The 19,393-nt window shown below is 40.5% G+C and overlaps 1 protein-coding gene across 3 annotated transcripts in view; it reads right to left on the bottom strand.

The window, feature by feature from the left end:
- LOC135217997 (ubiquitin carboxyl-terminal hydrolase 7-like) overlaps window positions 1–15,978 on the bottom strand; it is a 52,076-nt gene extending 36,098 nt beyond the window's left edge. For 2 of the 3 annotated variants that reach the window (XM_064254125.1, XM_064254127.1), the window contains exon 1: window positions 15,177–15,978. In XM_064254125.1, coding sequence (XP_064110195.1) covers window positions 15,177–15,240 — 64 coding nt within the window. In that variant the 5' untranslated portion in view covers window positions 15,241–15,978. The remainder of the gene's footprint in view (window positions 1–15,176) is intronic. The other variant, XM_064254126.1, reaches the window with a different exon arrangement.
- Window positions 15,979–19,393: the final 3,415 nt, after the last annotated feature.

The following is a 19,393-nucleotide window of genomic DNA, read 5'->3' as shown; positions in this document are numbered from 1 at the left end:
TTCGATATGGGCAAGTCTGGTCTTTTTCGGAACACTGCAGATTGCCCGAATGACTTCGAACCTTTCTTGAGTTTTTATGTAGATAAAACTTGAGAGACCCGACAGGGCACAGGACTCTCTCTGGCTCCTGCCCACTAACTTGTGCCATCCTTGCTTCCAAGCTCCTGGCCCAAGGACAAAACGGGTGGTTACCATTCTTAGGCCACAACGGAAGGGTTAGAGAGCACACCGCCTTGTGTTCTCTAAAGCCAAAACTTGTGACGATGGCTTAAAATCTCACTAAACCCTCTTTGTGTTATCTAGGGTGGTTAGAAGAAGGCCTTCCTGATCACATGCAAGAAGTTAACAGGTAGGAGAGGTTCGAATGCTTTGACATCAAGAACTTCAGACTACGTCTAAGTTCCATATTGAAAGCTTCGATCTGGACATGCACAGTCAGTCCGTCTGTACTAAAGTCAGGTGCCGACCAGTGACCAGTCAGACGAATCAAGGACAGCAAGGCTGTACCCTGAAGACCATAGGCACTATTCTTCGCTGAAGGATGATGTCTGGACTGCCTGGGCGATTCAATCTAAGCAAACCTTGGGGTGTATCAACGCAACCCAACGTCGTCAGCGAATCAACTCCTGACTCGAGCTTCTGGTGCCAGGAGGAAAGGAGCAGAGCAAAAAGGCGATTCAGTCCCCCGAAGGAAGAATGCCTTGACAGTCCCAACCTGGTCTCATGTTACACGATCATCGGGGGTGTATAAATGCAACCGACTTCGTCAACAAGAACTCAGGGCTACTATATGTCGCCTGATCTCGCCACGAGTGTCTGACTCCGAGAAAACAGGTGAGACAAAAAGTAGATGATGAGCGAGGTTCGAGATTCCACAGAACTCAAAGATCGTGAAGGGGTGGGCTTTGTTGTTTTGACAGACGCAAATCTCTGAGCCCAAAGGCCGTCAACAACATATTTTGCGTATTCTTTTATAGTTGTGTACTGCCAGCTTATCCCATTCTTCCAGACGGAAATGGAAGACGGTAATCTTATTCCTGTCAACATCTCGATAGCCTGAAACGTAGTCAGACTCCAGAGCGGAGATGTATATAGGTAGTTATAGGTACCTTTCGAGTTAGAGTAGACCGACTCTCTCGGAAAAGGTCCTTGGAAAGTGAACTAGGAAGTATGTGACCTCTGTGAATCCAGGATCCTGAAGGCCAACATGGGCGATCAGCATCATTGTCGCTCCCTGTGACGTCATAAATCCTCTTATTACATTTCCTAAGAGATTGAAAAAAGGGGAAAAGAGACTAAATATCCATCCCCGTTCAATATCATAGGATGGGCGTTTAATGGTACCGATCCCGGATCGAGAATAAGGGAGCAGAAAAGAAGAAGCCTCTTCGTCCTCAACATATCGAAGAGAAGAATGAAAGGGCGTCCCTAAAGTCTCCACAACTCTCAACTTACTTCTAAAGAAAGATTCCACTCGAAGTCAATAGTTGCTGCCGTCGATCAAGACGATTCGTACGGACTTTTGCAATCCTGTAACGAACCTCTAGAGGATCGTTACATTCTACGCCTGTTGTTATAATATGGCTTTCTCGTAAACTCGAACAGGACCGAGAAGATACTTCTTAAGATATGAGAGAGCTGTGGAATATCAGAGTTGATCTGGACCACTGGTTCCCAAAACTCGTTACGAGGACTGGAGGACTACCGAATAGCTTTTACTTCTTTCAGATTAAGATCCAAGACATCTGAAACCCTATCCAGATGTCCGGCACCTTCTTTTCTATCACCTCATGTGATAAACGCACTGAGAGATGTTCAGAATCATTCCTAGATCTTGAATATATTTTCAGTTTTCCCAAAGGGGTCCGGTAGGAGAAAACTGTGGTCTGAATTGCAGTCTATTGGGGTGGAAAACAAACTTCTTCAGGAAGGAAATGGTTCCCCAGCAAGCTCATCCATTCCCTCCCCGAGTATGCTTACTTCCCTAATAAGGCTGCGCTTTGCCTAAGCAGGAGAGCATATAAAAGTGCAATGTTGCGGTAGACTCGTAGTTCTATACCGTGCGGTAACGAGCACCGAAAGGATTAAGAGATAACTCTGTTGAACATAGTAAGGCAAAACGAATGCAACGTTTATTCATTCACGTAAGAAATCCCCTCAATCTTAGGCTAAAGTCGTGATTGTAGGGCAGAGATACAGTTGTCAGTCAATCCCGCAGGAGAGACGTAACCGCCAGCCAACAGGAGATACGGTTAGTCAGTCCAATCCCGCAGGAGAAGAGAGAGACGTAATCATACCGCGCATGACAGCGCCAGAATTCTGGTTACTGGCTCGTTGGGAATGGAGGGGACAGACAAACAGCGTTATGACAGCAGCAGCCAGCAAGCTTACGAAGTTCGTTCTCTTTAACTTTATGTCTGGGTTGCCAGCTACCCTATTCTACGAAGAAATAGTCGTTATTTTTGAGCAGAAAGACTCTCAAGCTGGTATATTTAAGCGAAACAGAAAACGCTAAATATATAGATGCGTTTGTGTCGTTCAGAACACTACCATAAACAACGGTAAAAGATAAATCGGAAACTCCTGGAAGGCTGCAGGGAGTAACGATTAAATGTCCTTAAAATAGACAATAGACCTCTCGGTTGCCATCCGAAGAAGTAACTACAGCAAGCGTATATGACTTGAACCAACCAGAAGTAAAATAACGCAAGGCAAAATATGAAATTATATTCACAATAAAGTTTGTTCATACTTACCTGGCAGACATATATATAGCTGAATTCGGAAATACAGCTACATACATATCTGACAGGCAAGTTTCATGAACAAAACTTAAGAGAATCGAAGCAGTCAGCTCAAGCTTCTTATGTTACTGGACATAAGCGTTCATTGACGTAGTCTACAAGTCTATTTCTTGTACGAGTCTGCGAATGACGAATGAGAGCTCTTCCGAATCTTGTCAATAAGAGCTTATTCGCTTACGCAATATCAAGTTAATGAGATGTTTGTCAATGAGAACTAACCCATTTACGGGACAAAGAGATATTTTGTCAATGAGGGGATACCCCACTTACTTGACAAAACGAAAGTATAATTGTCATGGGGAAAGTCACTGAATTGACAAAACGTAATCCAGGGAGTCAAGCATTTAATTTTTTTTCGATTCCCGTCTCAAACGAGGAAGGGGCAAGAATCCTGTTAAGAGACTGGGCTTACGGCAGGTAGAACGACGATGTTCAATTCGGCAGCGTAGTCCCGACTAGAAACTAACAAAATCTATCATCTGAAAAACCCTTTCAGATGGGCTAAAAAGCTTGCAAAATTATCCTGGGAAGAGGAAGAAACTCTCCAACCGCTTCCTCTCCCGTATCACAACTAATGCCTGCTAAAGCTTAAAATTTATTGGCAGTATGGCAAAGGAAGTCCTGTCTTGCGCTTTCTGAAGAGCGTCCTTTTGATGAGTGCCTTTGCAAGAATCCCACTGAACGTTGCCGAGAGTCCTGACGTGCAGGACATCGAGCCTTACATAACCCGTAACTGCCTTATCGCAAAGTCTTGACTGCGGTAGTGGCAACTTAAATTTATTGGCAGAATGGCAAAGGTTGCGGTAGAGCAAACGAGATCTTCCCTTGAGCTTTCCTTAACTCCATCCACCTATGCGAAAAGCAATATTAATTGACAGAGACCTCTTGAATTCACGAAACCCGATGTCTTGCTGGGTTTCGAAGAAGAAGTTGTCTGTTCACTTTAAACTTCCTCCGAAGCACTGCCTACTTCACATTCTTTGCAGGTGAGGTAGAAGGTATCACCGGAGGTAGAGATAAACATTCTTTAGGCCCATATCTGAAACAAGAGCTTGAAGAGTTCAACAGAAACGTTCAGCCAGGCGACACACCTGGCGTGCGCTGGTGCACGCTCGGCGTCCACTGGAGCGCGCTCGCGTCCACTGGCAGCGCGCTCGGCGTCCACTGGCGCGCACTGGCGTCTCCTAGCGCGCACGTTGGCGTGCACCCGCAGCGCGCCTGGAGTCCATCCGAGCGTCCCGGGCGTCCGCTCTCAAAAGCTTCCTGCTACTATGACTTCTCTTACGTATTTCTCGGTGGAAAGACGGACACGAGTTCAGGCGACGTTCGCCTTCTTACTTCTCACTGAAACGCATAACGAGAGAGAGAGAGAGGACGTGAAGCGTCCTCTTCTATAAAGCTTCTATTTAGAGGGCGCGAGTCCTTCCGAAAGCTCCAACCCCTGCATGGGGAGGACGCTTCGGAGACGAGAAGCAATCTTTCAGGATTCGTGCACGCGCACTGCACTTTGGCAGTCTGGGGATTTTCATCAGAAACTGCCGAAGGCACGCCAGATCGGTGGGGGTTCCTTGTAACCCTCCTTAGGCTTTCGACATGCTCCCTCCCCGGGTCCTGGGAGTCAAGCAGAGGTCCCGGCCTAGAGGCGAAACGAGGCCGATCTGACGACCCTCACTACACAAGGGGGGTATCACTGCACTTCTGCACTTCACTTTTACTCTCTAAAGCAAGCACTTTCGATTCTAAGATACGAATCGAAAGAGTATCACAGAGAAAGGGCAATTCCTCTACAGACACTGCTTAGGGCCCGAAGGCAACACTGCAGGGTTAGGAGTAACAATTACAGAAGTAGCACTTTCCAGCAATGAAGGAGAGCGAGCACCTCTCGTAGACATATTCATAGCCCGTAGGCCATACTACAGGGTTAGGCAAAATAAAGTCTACAGGAAGGTTAGCAGGTTCACTACCCTGACTTTTGTTACTGCATAATTGCGGTTACGAAATACGAAATCATACGTCTTCCTTACGGAATTAGACATGTTTACTGATAATTGCGTACATACGATCATACGTCTTCCTTACGGAATTAGACATTTTTATTCTGATGCGTATACGAATCATCCGTTCCTTACGGAAATGACAAAGTCTCACACTCCTTACATGACAAATCTCAACAAAGAAGCAAGACCCATACCCCTCGTACATACCAAGTGCGGATCTACCGAAGCTTTCGGTAGCCACCCCCACCCTATCTTTGTTTCAGACAACCCCGTCTGAAAACTAGCCTAACTAGATTCAGATATTTTATGCAAAAATGAATCAAATTCAAATCAATTTAAGATAGCGTATGCTAGCCACAAATCCAAGTAAATAAATCAAAAGACAATTAGGATACTTAGGGCAATGAAGTTTCCAAAATCCTAAGACGGAGGTACTGAAAACAGGTGTTTTCAGCACCAGCGACAGAAAAATTATGAATAGAAAATGGGAATGGTTCCTGATACCGCCTCCCCAGCGGCGGGAATGGGTACTAACCACCTGGCCGCCACTGCGTGTGTCGGAAGTTTTTGAAAATTCTGTCGGACTTCAGAAATACAGCTATATATATATCTGACAGGTAAGTTTCATGAACAAAACAAAGTTTACTTCAAGGCTTCAGAAATGCCTGGCATGGTCGTGCGTTGAGAAATACATTACGTACCTAGTATGGTATTCATCATCATCAGTCATGCATTACCTACCATAGTGCGTTTACTTTTCTAAGATCGCTAGGGTGGGGCCAGGTAATCCTTCTTAGGAGGATTCACTTGAGACCTTGGGAGTCGAGGGAAAGGGTTTGCTTCTTCCCTGTTAACTTTTTTTTTTTTTCCCCATTCCCGATTCTACTTAGCTATTCCTTCTTTCTCTTTCTATAATTGTATATGGGCTGAGTGGCCTGTTGGTTCCGGTGTTTGGACTTGAAACAAATTCCTAAGTCAATCGATCTATTATGCCCTTGGAAAAGACAACCACGCATTCCTTCTCTGCATAACATTTTTAACAAAATCATCCAAGTCAGTCACAGGATTCACTTTCTCTTTTCTTTTTTGAAACACTGGAGATTCCACTATATTTCCTGCCTCTCTTGCTTCTTAAGTCTATGAACAGTCATTTCTAACACTTTTGTTGCTTCAGATGTTCTCTGGATAGCCTTCAAAACATCAGTTACAGGACCGTCAAGATGTTTTTATAAAATGAAGTATTTCAGGAAATTATAGACTATTTCCTTGGCCTCAGTGGAGGGTGAAGACGTTTACGGGAGTCATTTGGGCTGGGCTGTCCATACTGTTCACAGTGGGTGATCAAGTGCGAGTATCCTTTAATGATATTGACCATGACCTTTTAAATCCTCTTAAAAACCATAGGTCCCCTCACTCCCCTGAACTCAGATGTGGCATCGCCGGGGAAAAAATATACCATATCTTCATTTTCATTAGTGAAACTGAGGTTTTCACGAAGAATATACGAAATAAGATATATTCAAAATATCTGATGCAAACAAAGAATCACATTTTAAGAAATAAAAACTATTTCAATAGACTCCATGAAGCTAATATGATTACCATAACAAGAAAATTGCCAACGTAAGATTTCTGTACAGGCCACACCACAGCGATCTTAGAAAAGTACACACACTATAAATATAAAATATATTTTGGTTAAAGTCCTTATTGTGTGATATTGCATCTAAGGTATGCATAGGATTGTTAAAGTAAGCTTAAGTGTGCTTAAATTTGAAAAACAAAAACATAGTGCTCACTTCCCCCAAACCCTGGGGTAAATGCACACCCATATATTTTTTGCACTACCTAGCACATAAATATTTTCATAAACATTTCAATTTGTGCAAAAGGTTGCCTTATTAATAAACAATAAAAAACGTCTCACTTTTTTCAGTTTCTTCCTAGAACTCTTACCAGAGGTAAAAAAAAAGACAAAAAAGGTGCGCACTTCCCCCACTCTACGGTACTCTACTAAAATTTAACTAAAAGAAAGGCAGATTCCAATTTAATTTTCTGCAATTCTCAAGATAAAAAAGCAGCAAATTTCAAAACTTGTGGTTGACATTACTAAAGCGACAGCCCAAAGCCTAGACTAGAAATGGAAGCTACCGAGCAAAATGTCAAAATTTTAAGTCATACCTAATAGTGTATAATGCTCTTAACTTAATTTATGTTCTCTACTATAACTCTTAAATTGTGAAAAATATGTAAAGGGAATTAACAAGATTACATACCTATATGTCTCTCCATTTTAATAAGTGTCACAAGTTCAGGACACACTAACTGAATTAGTTTATATAATTGATTTTTTTCCACAGAGCTCTACTGGCAAACTAGGTCCAGGTTTCAAAAGGACCTAATTTAACCATAATACGAACTACAATTTCCAGCTTTTATCTTGTGTTTTATGCCTTTTTAACTATTGCTGTTAGCAAAAACATGTTTTTTGTTTTGAGACTGTCTAAAATGAAAAATCTTACAATCTGACAGTCTTAGTTAGGTTTACCTAGATCCTGGACTAATGATAAAAAAAACTCCACCTCAGAGTCGGCTAGTAGCCAAACCAGCTGGGCAATTGTATACCAACGTCTCACAAAATACATAACCTTGCAATTTTCTGAAAGCTTTCTTTGTTTTGCAAGTTTCAGACTCTTAATGTTGGTGACACCTGATCGGTGTCGTGTTTTCCATAGCCCTATCCCTGACCTACAAATTACAAGAACCCCAGAGGGAAAACAGTTATGGTTTCTGGTGATTAATCAGGACACTAAGAATAAACTACAGTTAGTAATTGAACCATCAAATCCAACTGATTTAACTACTTTCAAACTCTGGAGCAATGTAAGAGTCTAGTGCCAATGCTGCCACAACAACTGTCTGCCCTTAAAATCAGGCACGATCTGGCTCTGGCTAGGTTAGGTTGGAGGAAGTAAAATCTGGAACCATAACTGTCATTGGCCTTTAGATATCTCTGTTCTTTATTGGCTTAGACTTCTCCTTGTGGACTACCAACCATTGACATGAATTATATGTAAGAACTAGATTTAAGATTACAGATATCACAAGTGTCTTAATGATGACAACATCTTGGCCAACTGAAGACAAGGCCGTTGCTCTCCCTATTCATCATGTATCCAAACAGTCAGTTTTTGAGGTCAGTCAATTCCAAATTAGCAGAGAGAGTCTATTATCCGGAAAGACAGATTGGCAGATATGGGTCAACAGCCTTTAGATGCCAAAAAAACCAATGAGAATCGTTATCATAAAATCTTAATCTTTGGGCTTATTCATTCTAGCTAGATCATTCCTATTAGTGGTATCCACTTCCTTTAGGTCGGCTTCACTGAAAAACCCTGCTTTCCCTTTGGGGTCGCACCAAGTTCATTGTCACATCCCCAAGCCTACAGCCCTAAGGACCGAAAAACAAACAAATGGCCTGCGTGAATGTGGTTAAAGGTGCATTGTAAAAAACAACGCACATACTATAGGCTTAGGTAGTTGACGATAAAAAAGATTACAATATCGCGAAAGTTACAATATATATTTAAAATGTACAGGCAGACTACAGACTATTGCGCTCGTTTATCACAGGCTAGGTCTCTTAATAAAACTACTCCAAGGGTCGTGCTAGCCTACGACATAATTAAAACGAGACAGGTTAACCAATCCATCCTAAACCAAAAGGGTAGGGTAGAATATCACGACAGGCCAACCCTCATCACGGTGGACGGGTCTTATTCACTCGATATTTAATTGGTGAAACATGAATACAATTGCAACTCTAAGCATACCATTTAAAAGACTGAAAGTTTCGTTCTAACATATTGTGATATCTGAAAAGACCCCATACCGAAACGTAAAATGAAAGCCTGTGAGCTCTTCGTAAAATATGTTTTCAAGGCAGTTTTGAAATCCAATATGGCGGCTACGTTTTGCATGGACGGTTTCTCATCAGTGACGGCCACCATCTTCCCCAGCCTTCCCAGCAATCATTTGAACAATGTTAGCGTATGTATGTAACGTTTTTTATTGATCTTACTCAAGATTGCAGTTGTAATCAGCACAATAAAACAACATTTTGTTGCCTATATTAGTGAAAAGTATGAAAACTTGTTATTCCCGGGGTTATGGTTTTGAACTGAATTCATTCTTACCTTGTAATCGGCGGTTTTATCTCCTTACTGCCATCACAACTGAAACTCCACAGTTGCTTTATTTGATTATTAATACACATTTTGGTCTCAGTTCACTCCACATTGCACTTTAAACCCGTTGCTGTTCCTGGTTTCTAAGCGCGCGCGCCATAAACACAATTACGAACAGCAGACGACGGCAGACGACAACAGACGACGAAAACTGCAAAGTTTTATTCCCTAAACTGTTACTTTACTCGTTATTTAGTTTAAATTTTACTTTGTTATTTAAAAATTTTGATTTAATTCATGTAGGTATATTATCCCTTTTTTGCAACCAAATTACCCCGAAAAATTACAGATATTTCTAAAGTAGATAAAATCAAATGTTTCTAATGTTTTCGTACATCTGGCTGCCGAAAACCATAGAGGAACGAATACGGAAAAGTGCAGAGGAACAACGACTTTTTTTTTTTTTTTTGCTTTTTTGTTTTTTGCTAGCACTTTTCATTGATTTCAGTCTTTATTAGTATTTTGAATTTCTTTAATAATCGTATGCCAGAAATAAATGTAACCTTTAATGTTTGCATGCTAAGAATGGCAAAATCATCGTTGCCAACATTAGTGGAGGCTTCACACATACGCCGTTCCATTATTATAAACTGTTTCCATGATTCAAGTTGTCATAGTAATGCAATAATGATAAAATTTGCTTTAATATTTATGTATATATACTTCCAATACATAGCCTAATTTCACCAATTTCAACGTTTTGTGTGTAGTCCTTATAACCCAGTTTGGAGGGTCAACACATACCGAATGGCAACAGAGAGAGAGAGAGAGAGAGAGAGAGAGAGAGAGAGAGAGAGAGAAAGGAAGGCGGAGGAACGAAGAAGAAAAGGGATGGCGGGTGGTCGGATGGAGGGGGGGGGGGGGAGGCGGGGGGGAGAGAGGGCGGGGGGGGGGGGGGGGGGGGGTAGGTGGAGCTTTATACACGTTGTTCATATCCATTTCTGCATAATGGAGCTTTTGTCTCTTGGTACAAGGACAAGTGTCGTTATTCTTTACGATTAGTGATTCACGATACCCTTATATTATTTACGGCACTGGGTGTAATGCACTATAGCAAAAAATCTCGTTCTGTTACGAGTGTTCGTTACAGAAATAGGTATTGCCCAAAAACGTGCTTGCATGTCTCTGAAACCCATAGTAGATATGCTGCTTAGTTGTCAATCAAGTTTTTATAACCAAGTATTTTTTACAAGCTAGCTATTGAATAAATTTGTATTTTCTCAGTCAAAACATATGCCCCTCAATGCTAACTTTCCTCTTTTAACGACTTTCTGGTCATTGCAAATTCGGCCCCATAATTTCTTATGGTGCGAAAACAGACAGAGGCCCATGGACCGAAAACGATTGCGTCACATACGGCGATAATCCAGCAGTAAAACATCTTCATATATCCAAAAAGTAAATAATAAGATATATATGCGCATTACAATTATATAACAATTACATGTATAGCTGATAACAATCTGCAGAATAAAACTGGTAAATGTTCATGCCCAATGACAGTTGCAGTATAGCAATTATTTACAATAGGTACGAAAGTCAAGATGTCGTGACGTCATAATACAGAACTTAAAAGAACGTTCTAATTCAGAAAAATAATTACTTAAATTTGAGTCAGAGTCGAGTTGCTTTTCAATAACGACATATTTTCAAATTAATCATCATAAATTTGTAAAATATTGATGTTTTACTACTTATTTAAAAATTAGCTAAGAGCACGCTTCTCGTCATCTTCTACCCAAAACAGCGTTTACTCCTGGCTTCTTGTTGGTGAGAAATCGTGTTTCGATTGTGTGATAAAAGTGCTCCAGCGTCTGTGGGTAAAAATTGTGTGCGGATTTATCACAGGAAATGGAAAGTTTGTTGACACAAGCGACTCCGTAAACATCGAGATGGCGTCAATCTTCGAAACATTTTAGTTGAATAAGTAAAAATTTCTAAAGCGTTTTGGTGAGATTTCCACTGCCGTGGGCGCCATTTTCAGTACCCTCTGTTTAAATCTTAAAATTTTTTGGCCTTAATTTCTAACTTTGGAGAAAATACTTACTTCGAAAGGCGAGTAGAGGTCTTTAGCTCCGTTTCTCACCAACAAGAAGTCGCGGGACTGATGCCCATCTCGGGTGTCAGGGACGCGTTATAATGTACTTTTTCGGAGGGTGGCAAGCGTTGAATGTAGGTGGCCTGGTTGGCCTGCTGTGATATTCTACCCTATATAATATCTGAATGAGGTACAAGACATCATATCTACAGGTACTAAATTAAACTTATAATAACGCGTACCCACTACCTAAAATTAACTATTTCTTACCCTTACTCAATAAATATAACTGGTATCCAACAGGGTACAATGACAATGTCAAGGTCAAGACTGAGGTACCAGGTCAAGTCTAGATAGCCTGAAAACATGACAAATAGGGGAAACATCAGTACAGGCCAACCCTCATCACGGTAGACGGGTCTTATTTCATCGATATTTATTAATTGGTGAAACATGAATACAATTGCAACTCTAAGCATACCATTTAAAAGACTGAAGTTTTCGTCAACATATTGTGGATATAATGAAAAGCCCCATACGAACTAAAATAAGCATGTGAGCTCTTCGTAAAAATATTTTTCAACAAGGCAGTTTGAAATCCAATATGGCGGCTACGTTTTTTCATGGACGGTTCTCATCAGTGACGGACACCATCTTTCCCCAGCCGCTTCCCAGCACTCATTTGAACAATGTTCGCTGGTATGTAATGTAACGTTTATTGATCTTGACTCAAGATTGGCAGTTGTAATCAGCACAATAAAACAACATTTTGTTGCCTATATTAGTGAAGTATGAAACTTGTTATTCCCGGGGTTATGGTTGGAACCTGAATTCATTCTTACCTTGTAATCGGCGGTTTTTATCCTTACTGCCATCACAACTGAAACTCCACAGTGCTTATTTGATTGTTATTATACACTTTTGGTCTCAGTTCACTCCACATTGCACTTTAAACCCGTTGCTGTTCCTGGTTTCTAAGCGCGCGCGCCATAAACACAATTATAGCAGACGACGACAGACGACGACAGACGACGAAACTGCAAAGTTTTATTCCCTAAACTGTTTACTTACTCGTTATTTAGTTTAAATTTACATTGTTATTTAAAAATTTTGATTTAATTCATGTATATTATCCCTTTTTTTGCAACCAAATTACCCCGAAAAATTACAGATATTTCTAAGTAGATAAAAAAATCAAATGTTTCTAACGTTTTCAGTACATCTGGGCTGCCGAAAACCATAGAGGAACGAATACGGAAAAGTGCATAGAGGAACGACTACGTTTTTTTTTTTTTTGCTTTTTTGTTTTTGCTAGCACTTTCATTGATTTCAGTCTTTATTAGTATTTTTGAATTTCTTAAATAATCGTATGCCAGAAATAAATGTAACCTTTAATGTTTGCATGCTTTAATGTTTGCATGCTAAGAATGGGCAAAATCATCGTTGCCACATTAGTGGAGGCTTATTCACCACATACGCCGTTCCATTATCCTGTTAAGCGTCCGCCCTGATGAGCTCGCTGCTAACGTACCGTACGCTTTTTTTGTAATCAGCGATCATAGCACTGATGATAGTTTTTCAAAGTTAATATTGATTTTTATGCTTGTTATTCATGGAATTAACTGTAGGAAAAATTCTGTTGGTCTCTCTCCTCTCTCTTCTTCTCTCCTCTCAAAACTCTCTCTCTCTCTCTCTCTCTCTCTCGGAGTCCAGTCACTCGGCAAAGAAAAGTCATCTACTTCACTCCCGCAATTGGAAGAAAAGTTTGTATCATCACTGGAGGATTCAGAACTAGAGCTCATCATCAAATAGGTTATCAATATCACACTCCTCATCTAGTATTTGATTGATCTCACCTAAAGAAATATGCCTCCTCTTTGGGACATTCATTGTGAAAGACGCGAAATCCAATTTGTCTCGATAAACGCCCGAAGCGTATTGAAAGAAAACCAACAGGGACAGGCAGTTTCTAGCATAAGCGACCACCAGGAAAGAGTTGCCAAGGCTGGAAATAAGTTTCCCATGTGCTGAGAGTGTTACCAAATGATGTTCCTACACTTTCTATACGAGTAAAACGTATTATTACGGGGCCGACGGCTTGACAAGCACAGTTTAAAGTCTTGAACGTAATATCCCGTTGAAGGCGCTACCGAGTAGATCGCGGTAAACGTATTATTACGTGGGTGACGCTTAACAGGTTATAAACTGTTTCCATGAATTCTAGTTGTCATAGTAATGCAATAATGATAAAATTGCTTTAATATTTATGTATATATACTTCCAATACATAGCTAATTTCACCAATTTCAACGTTTTGTGTGTTTTTAGTCTTAATACCCAGTTTGGAGGGTCAACACACCCATACCGAATGGCAACAGAGAGAGAGAGGAGAGAGAGACCGAAAGTGAGAGAGAGAGATTGAGCGAGAAGAGAGAGAGAGAGAGAGAGAGAGAAAGGTAAGGCGGAGGAAGGGAAGAAGAAAAGAAAAGATGGCGGTGGAGGGGGGGGGGGGTGGGGGGGGGTGGGGTTGGGGAGAGTAGGTGGAGCTTTATACGCGTGTTCGTATCCCATTTCTGCATAATGGAGTTTTTGTCTCTTGGTACAAGGACAAGTGTCGTTATTCTTTACGATTAGTGATTCACGATACCCTTATAAATTACGGCACTGGGTGTAATGCACTATAGCAAAATCTCGTTCTGTAAGAGTGTTCGTTACAGAAATAGGTATTGCCCAAAAAACGTGGCTTGCACTGTCTCTGAAACCCATAGTAGACATGCTGCTTAGTTGTCAATCAAGTTTTTTCTATAACCAAGTATTTTTTACAAGCTAGCTATTGAATAAATTTGTATTTTTTGTCTCAGTCAAAACATATGCCCCTCAATGCTAACTTTCCTCTTTTAACGACTTTCTGGTCATTGCAAATTCCGGCCCCATAATTTTGCTTATGGTTGCCGGAAAAACAGACAATGAGGCCCATAGGTAACCGAAAACGATTTGCTGTTCACACTACGGCGATAATCCAGCAGTAAAACATCTTCATATATCCCAACAAAGTAAATAATAAAGATATATGCGCATTACAATATATAACAATTACATGTATAGCTGATAACAATCTGCATGAATAACTGGTAAACTGTTCTGCAATGACAGTTGAGTATAGCAATTATTTACAATAGGTACGAAAGTCAAGATGTCGTGACGTCATAATACAGAACTTAAAAGAACGTTCTAATTCAGAAAAATAATTACTTAAATTTGAGTCAGAGTCGAGTTGCTTTTTCAATAACGAATATTTTCAAATTAATCATCATAAATATGTAAAATATTGATGTTTTACTACTTATTTAAAAATAAAAATTAGCAAGAGCACGCTTCTCGTCATCTTCTACCCCAACAGCTGTTTACGCCATGGCTTGTTGTTGATGAGAAAGAAAATCGTGTTTCGATTGTTGTGATAAAAGTGCTCCAGCGTCTGTGGGTACAAGTGGTGTGCGGATTTATCACAGGAAATGGAAAGTTTGTTGACACAAGCGACTCGTAAACATCGAGATGGCGTGCAACCTTCAAATACTCGAGTTTGTAGTAAAAAATGTTTGAACGCGGTTTTGGTGAGATTTCCAATGCCGTGGGCGCCATTTTCAGTACCATCTGTTTAAATCTGTTTAAATCTTAAAAATTTTGGCCTTAATTTCTAACTTTGGGGAAAATACTTACTTCGAAAGGAGAGTAGAGGTCTTTAGCTCCGTTTCTCACCAACAAAAAGTCGCGACTGATGCCCATCTCGGGTGTCAGGACGCGTTATAATGTACTTTTTCGGAGGGTGGCTTGCACTGATGGTAGCTGGCCTGCGTGGCCTGCTTTGATGTTTTACCCTAATAATTATCGGTATTTCTCGTTTATCATACATTAATTCAACGGCCTAACCTAGGCTAGGGTACATTAAGAATATTTAGGATCATGAGGTTGGGCAAGGTAAGGGGTGCCTAGCCTAGACCAGGCGCCCTTGGGAAGGAGGAGGAGGAGGAGGTTCCCCAAGGAGGCTTCCTAGGACCTCCCCCTCCTGCAGGGGCACCAAACCGAACCGTACCTTCCTGGGTATCCATGAGCTCGAGGTCCTTGTCCGGGGTGGGCGGTTCAGTGACGTGGTTCATGACGGGCGGGGTGGGCGTGGGCGCTGTAGTGGTGGTGTTGGTGTTAGTGTTGGTGTTGTTCGAGGCGGGTGGCTGCTGCTGTTGGGGCTGGGACGACGGCGGCGGCGGCGGCGGCGGGGCGGCTGCCAAATGGGCGCGGGCGCCTCCTCCTCCTCCTGCGGCGGCGGCCCCTCCTCCTCCTCCTCCAGAACCTTTGTTGGGCCTTCGTCCGCCTCCTCCGCGGTGGTCTCGACTACCGGGACACCCGTTCTTGCCAGACACGGGGACTTTGAGAGCGTGCTTGCTCGCTATGCGCCCAATGTCTGCAGATGGCACCCACCCCCGTCACCAGGGGCAACCGCACACACATATAGTCGCCCCAAGGAATCCACAGCCTACAACAAACTCTCGCAGCGGCCCGACAGACAAACCCTATTAGTTGCACCCCCACAGGGAACAGTCTCACATTGGGTACCGGTGGATCATTGAGGTTTCCTTCTTCCTTCCTTCCTTCACTCAGACACAAGTCGACTGCTCCTCCTCCGAGCACACTCGCAAACTCTTCTAAAACGACCAATACTAACTGTTATTTCGGCCCTTGAACGTGCCTCTCGCGCAATATGAAGCTTCTGGGGTCGTTTCCCCTTATTCCGAAAGGCTCCACACTATTTTAGAAAGGTCCGAATGGCGAAGAACGGCGGAATTTCGAACAAACTTTCTCCACTTAGAAATCGTACTGGAACACATGACGAATGCTGCAAACACAAATGGAAAATGGCGCTCGCCGCTGCTCTCGATTTACTCACTCGATTTTTTTCGTGCGTCTTTGGCGTAATAACTTCAACGCCGGTCGATAAATAAACCCTTTACATTAGGATACGAATGCAACACTGATCTTTAAGGAGAAAGCAACTGTGATGATTGTTTATTGTTCATAATGTCGAGGGGCAAACAAAAATCCTTGACCGTGGTCTTGGCTACATGTATGCTGGAGGCGCCAATTTTGAAAACGCACATTCCTTCGTCAGTAGTTACGCTGAGCCTTAGTTAAAGCCATTTCATTTAACTTTCTGTTGTCATCCTAGTCTTCTCATACTAAGAATATACGAGTTAATGGACAACAATGCTCTTATTGAGACCCTAGAACAAAGTTACAAAATATTGGACGGGACGGCTGCATCCGAATCCACTGATTTCCTTTGAAACTTTCTTTACTCGGTGATCGATATCTCCATGACAATTGAAGAATGCGTTGTGTTGAAAATCATATCCATTTTCAAGTGCATTACTCGGCAAGGTTACTGAGTAGAGAATTTGCAACATTTTATTCCCAGTCCATCTGAACTGCAATTCGATGAAGTACATTTAATAATAATGCTACTTCTCACAGCTTACGATACCGTCACGGTCCTAGCCGTGAGTAGCTACCGTCAGCTCTCTGTCGAAATATCGTAGATAACGTCGATAGATAAATGATACGTTACTCTTACTGAACATTCCTAAAATTGTACGTCGAGGGATTACAAGAGCTGAATATTCTTCTGCTTTTTTTCACGTCTTGCTCTGTCGTAAGAGTTGGTAATGAATCCTGCTCGTCTAAAAAAAATGCATTTAACCATAACATTTTGAGAAATTCGAGAAAATCTCATTAAAATACAAGCAAAAACTTAAAATCACAAATGAGAATAATTCACATCAGAAATATTTTCCTCGAGGGCATCAGAAAGACATTCCGGAGAAATCTTTATTCATTCTGAATAATAAATAATGGCTACGTAGATAGGCTAACTATTCACACACCAAGAAGGCTGCAGAAAAACTTTTCTAAAATAAAAGACAAAAAATAGACGAATATAGAAAAGTAGGCCTAGATTGATAATTTTAATATCATAATCGATTGCATAATTTTAATATAATCGTAAATGATATTTGTTTTAATTAATTCGTTGTATCTAATCTTAAATGAGATTATGATGCTTTTTTTCATTTGTTCGCAATATCGAATGACGGAGTAAACAGTGGAGTATCATAGAAAACGAGCCTCGGCGACTGGGGAGACTAAAAGAAAAATGACCGAACTTTTTGTTAATGAAAATGAAATGTAAAAAAAATATATGCTATTTACAAGGAAGGAAAAAATAAATAAAACTAATTGTTGGGATTATATTTAGATTACATTAGTAACGGTAATCAGGTACTGTGAATGTGATAAGTGTATATATGTGCCTTTGTGAAGTACAAAGAACAGTGAACTTATTGCGTTTGTGGTAGTACACCAGATGATGAAAATTGGACCCAAGTGCGACTCTCTTAACCAGTGGTAACATGCGCAGTATATTGAAATGACTGATATAGGGTTTAAATCGAAATGTTTGGACTTTACTTGTAAATATTGTTTTTAATTTGGCATTTTAACTCGTAGAATACTGTTAGAATAATACAAAATGGGATTAAACTTTAAAGGAGTTACGCATAATAAGACAGTGGCAAACCAACGCCCGCAGAAAAATCAGACGCGATTGCAGCGCCACTGGTGAGGGGTGATGAGTAAGAATAACGAGACGGAGGAGAAATTCAGACAACTGCATCGGAATGAATAGAAAATAGTTAGAACTAAGAACCATGAATTAATGACAAATAAATAAAACCATGTGTAAATGAATGATAAATAAAGTCCCTAAACTCAGAGCAATGCACTTTGCAGATAGGTTATGAGACTGTAACTCAGATGAGCGAAAACTTTATATACTTTGCCAAAGTTTACACAGAGCATGCCAAAGATCATGCCAGGTAAGAACAAAGAGGAGACGAGAATAAAAGATACTGCTGTAAATGGATTACACTCATATGTAAATGAGAAGAAAATAAGGCTTGTGGGCTTCAAACAGGAGATTTAAACTTACATTTGAGGTAACAAAAGAGTACTACACAAATTAAATGCACGAGGGAATTCATTTTGAATACACAGAATTGATTTACACAGAGACCCACCATTCTCTATCCCCGTGTTAGGGCCAATCCTATTAAATGTGGGTAAAATTACTGCCATCGAGTACAAAATAAAAGAAAAGAAAAAAAGAAAGACTGCCTGCATAATACACAAGTGCTTATAAAAGTTTAGAGAGTTATTAGGAACTTCACGTATGAAAGTCAGGTCATTGTCTTTTCGATGTGTTATAGGACTACTATAAAAACTGAGAAACCCTTAACCTAGCCCCGTGCTCAAAAATAGACTTAACCAACTTAGTACTACAAGATATTTGCTTCAGCTATAATACAGACTTTTTTTTTTTTTTTTTTTTTTTTTTTTGTCTCAAAAAGTGGTTTGTGGGTAATGAATGTTTGGAACTTGAGAGTTGCATCAGGTTTTAATAACAATCTAGCCCTTGTATGTTTTACAAGCAGCTAGCAACGCAACCAAGGTAGATTGGTAAACAGAGTTCACGAAACTTTTTTTTTTTTATAGTGCAGCTGCAAAAGCTTCGCTAGGAAAGACTGACTTGTAGTACTAGTGGGGATAACCATTGCAACAAGACTACTACCTATGGAGGAGACCGAGATTTGACCAAATGGAAGAGAAAATGAAGCTACATTTTTCACTTTTCTCAATAGTACTCTCTATGTATACATTTAATTGTGTTTTACTGATCCTTTTGCTTTTTTTTTTGGGGGGGGGTATCTATTTTCTAACCTGTCCTCTTTCAAGTAAATGACCTTTTAATGAATTGTTATTTATGTTGAATAATAATAATAATAATAATAATAATAATAATAATAATAATAATATAATAATAATAATAATAATAATAATAAAATAATAATAATAGAGGCTGAAGTAGCTCCAGGACTCATGCAGAAGAGTGTGATCCTAGAAACGGCGCACACGGTAAGAAAAGTGATGGACTCCTAGGGAGGCAGGATGCAACCTGGAACCCCGCACTATAAATACCAACCAGTCGAATTAGAGGACTGTGATAGACCAAAATAATAATAATAATAATAATAATAATAATAATAATAATAATAATAATAATAATAATAATAATAATAATAATAATACCCATTTTATTAAGTAAAAAAAAAGTTGGTCTAATTCTAGACTGAAGGAAAACTAATCAGTGCCTAGAATTCTTGCGAGAGCACAGAAAGGAAAGGGGAACGATATGAAGCTGTC

Source organism: Macrobrachium nipponense, chromosome 9 (genome assembly GCF_015104395.2).
Source record: "Macrobrachium nipponense isolate FS-2020 chromosome 9, ASM1510439v2, whole genome shotgun sequence".
Taxonomy (NCBI): Eukaryota; Metazoa; Arthropoda; class Malacostraca; order Decapoda; family Palaemonidae; genus Macrobrachium; species Macrobrachium nipponense.
Note: the sequence above shows the minus strand (reverse complement) of the source record. Positions and strands in the feature narration are given on the sequence as shown.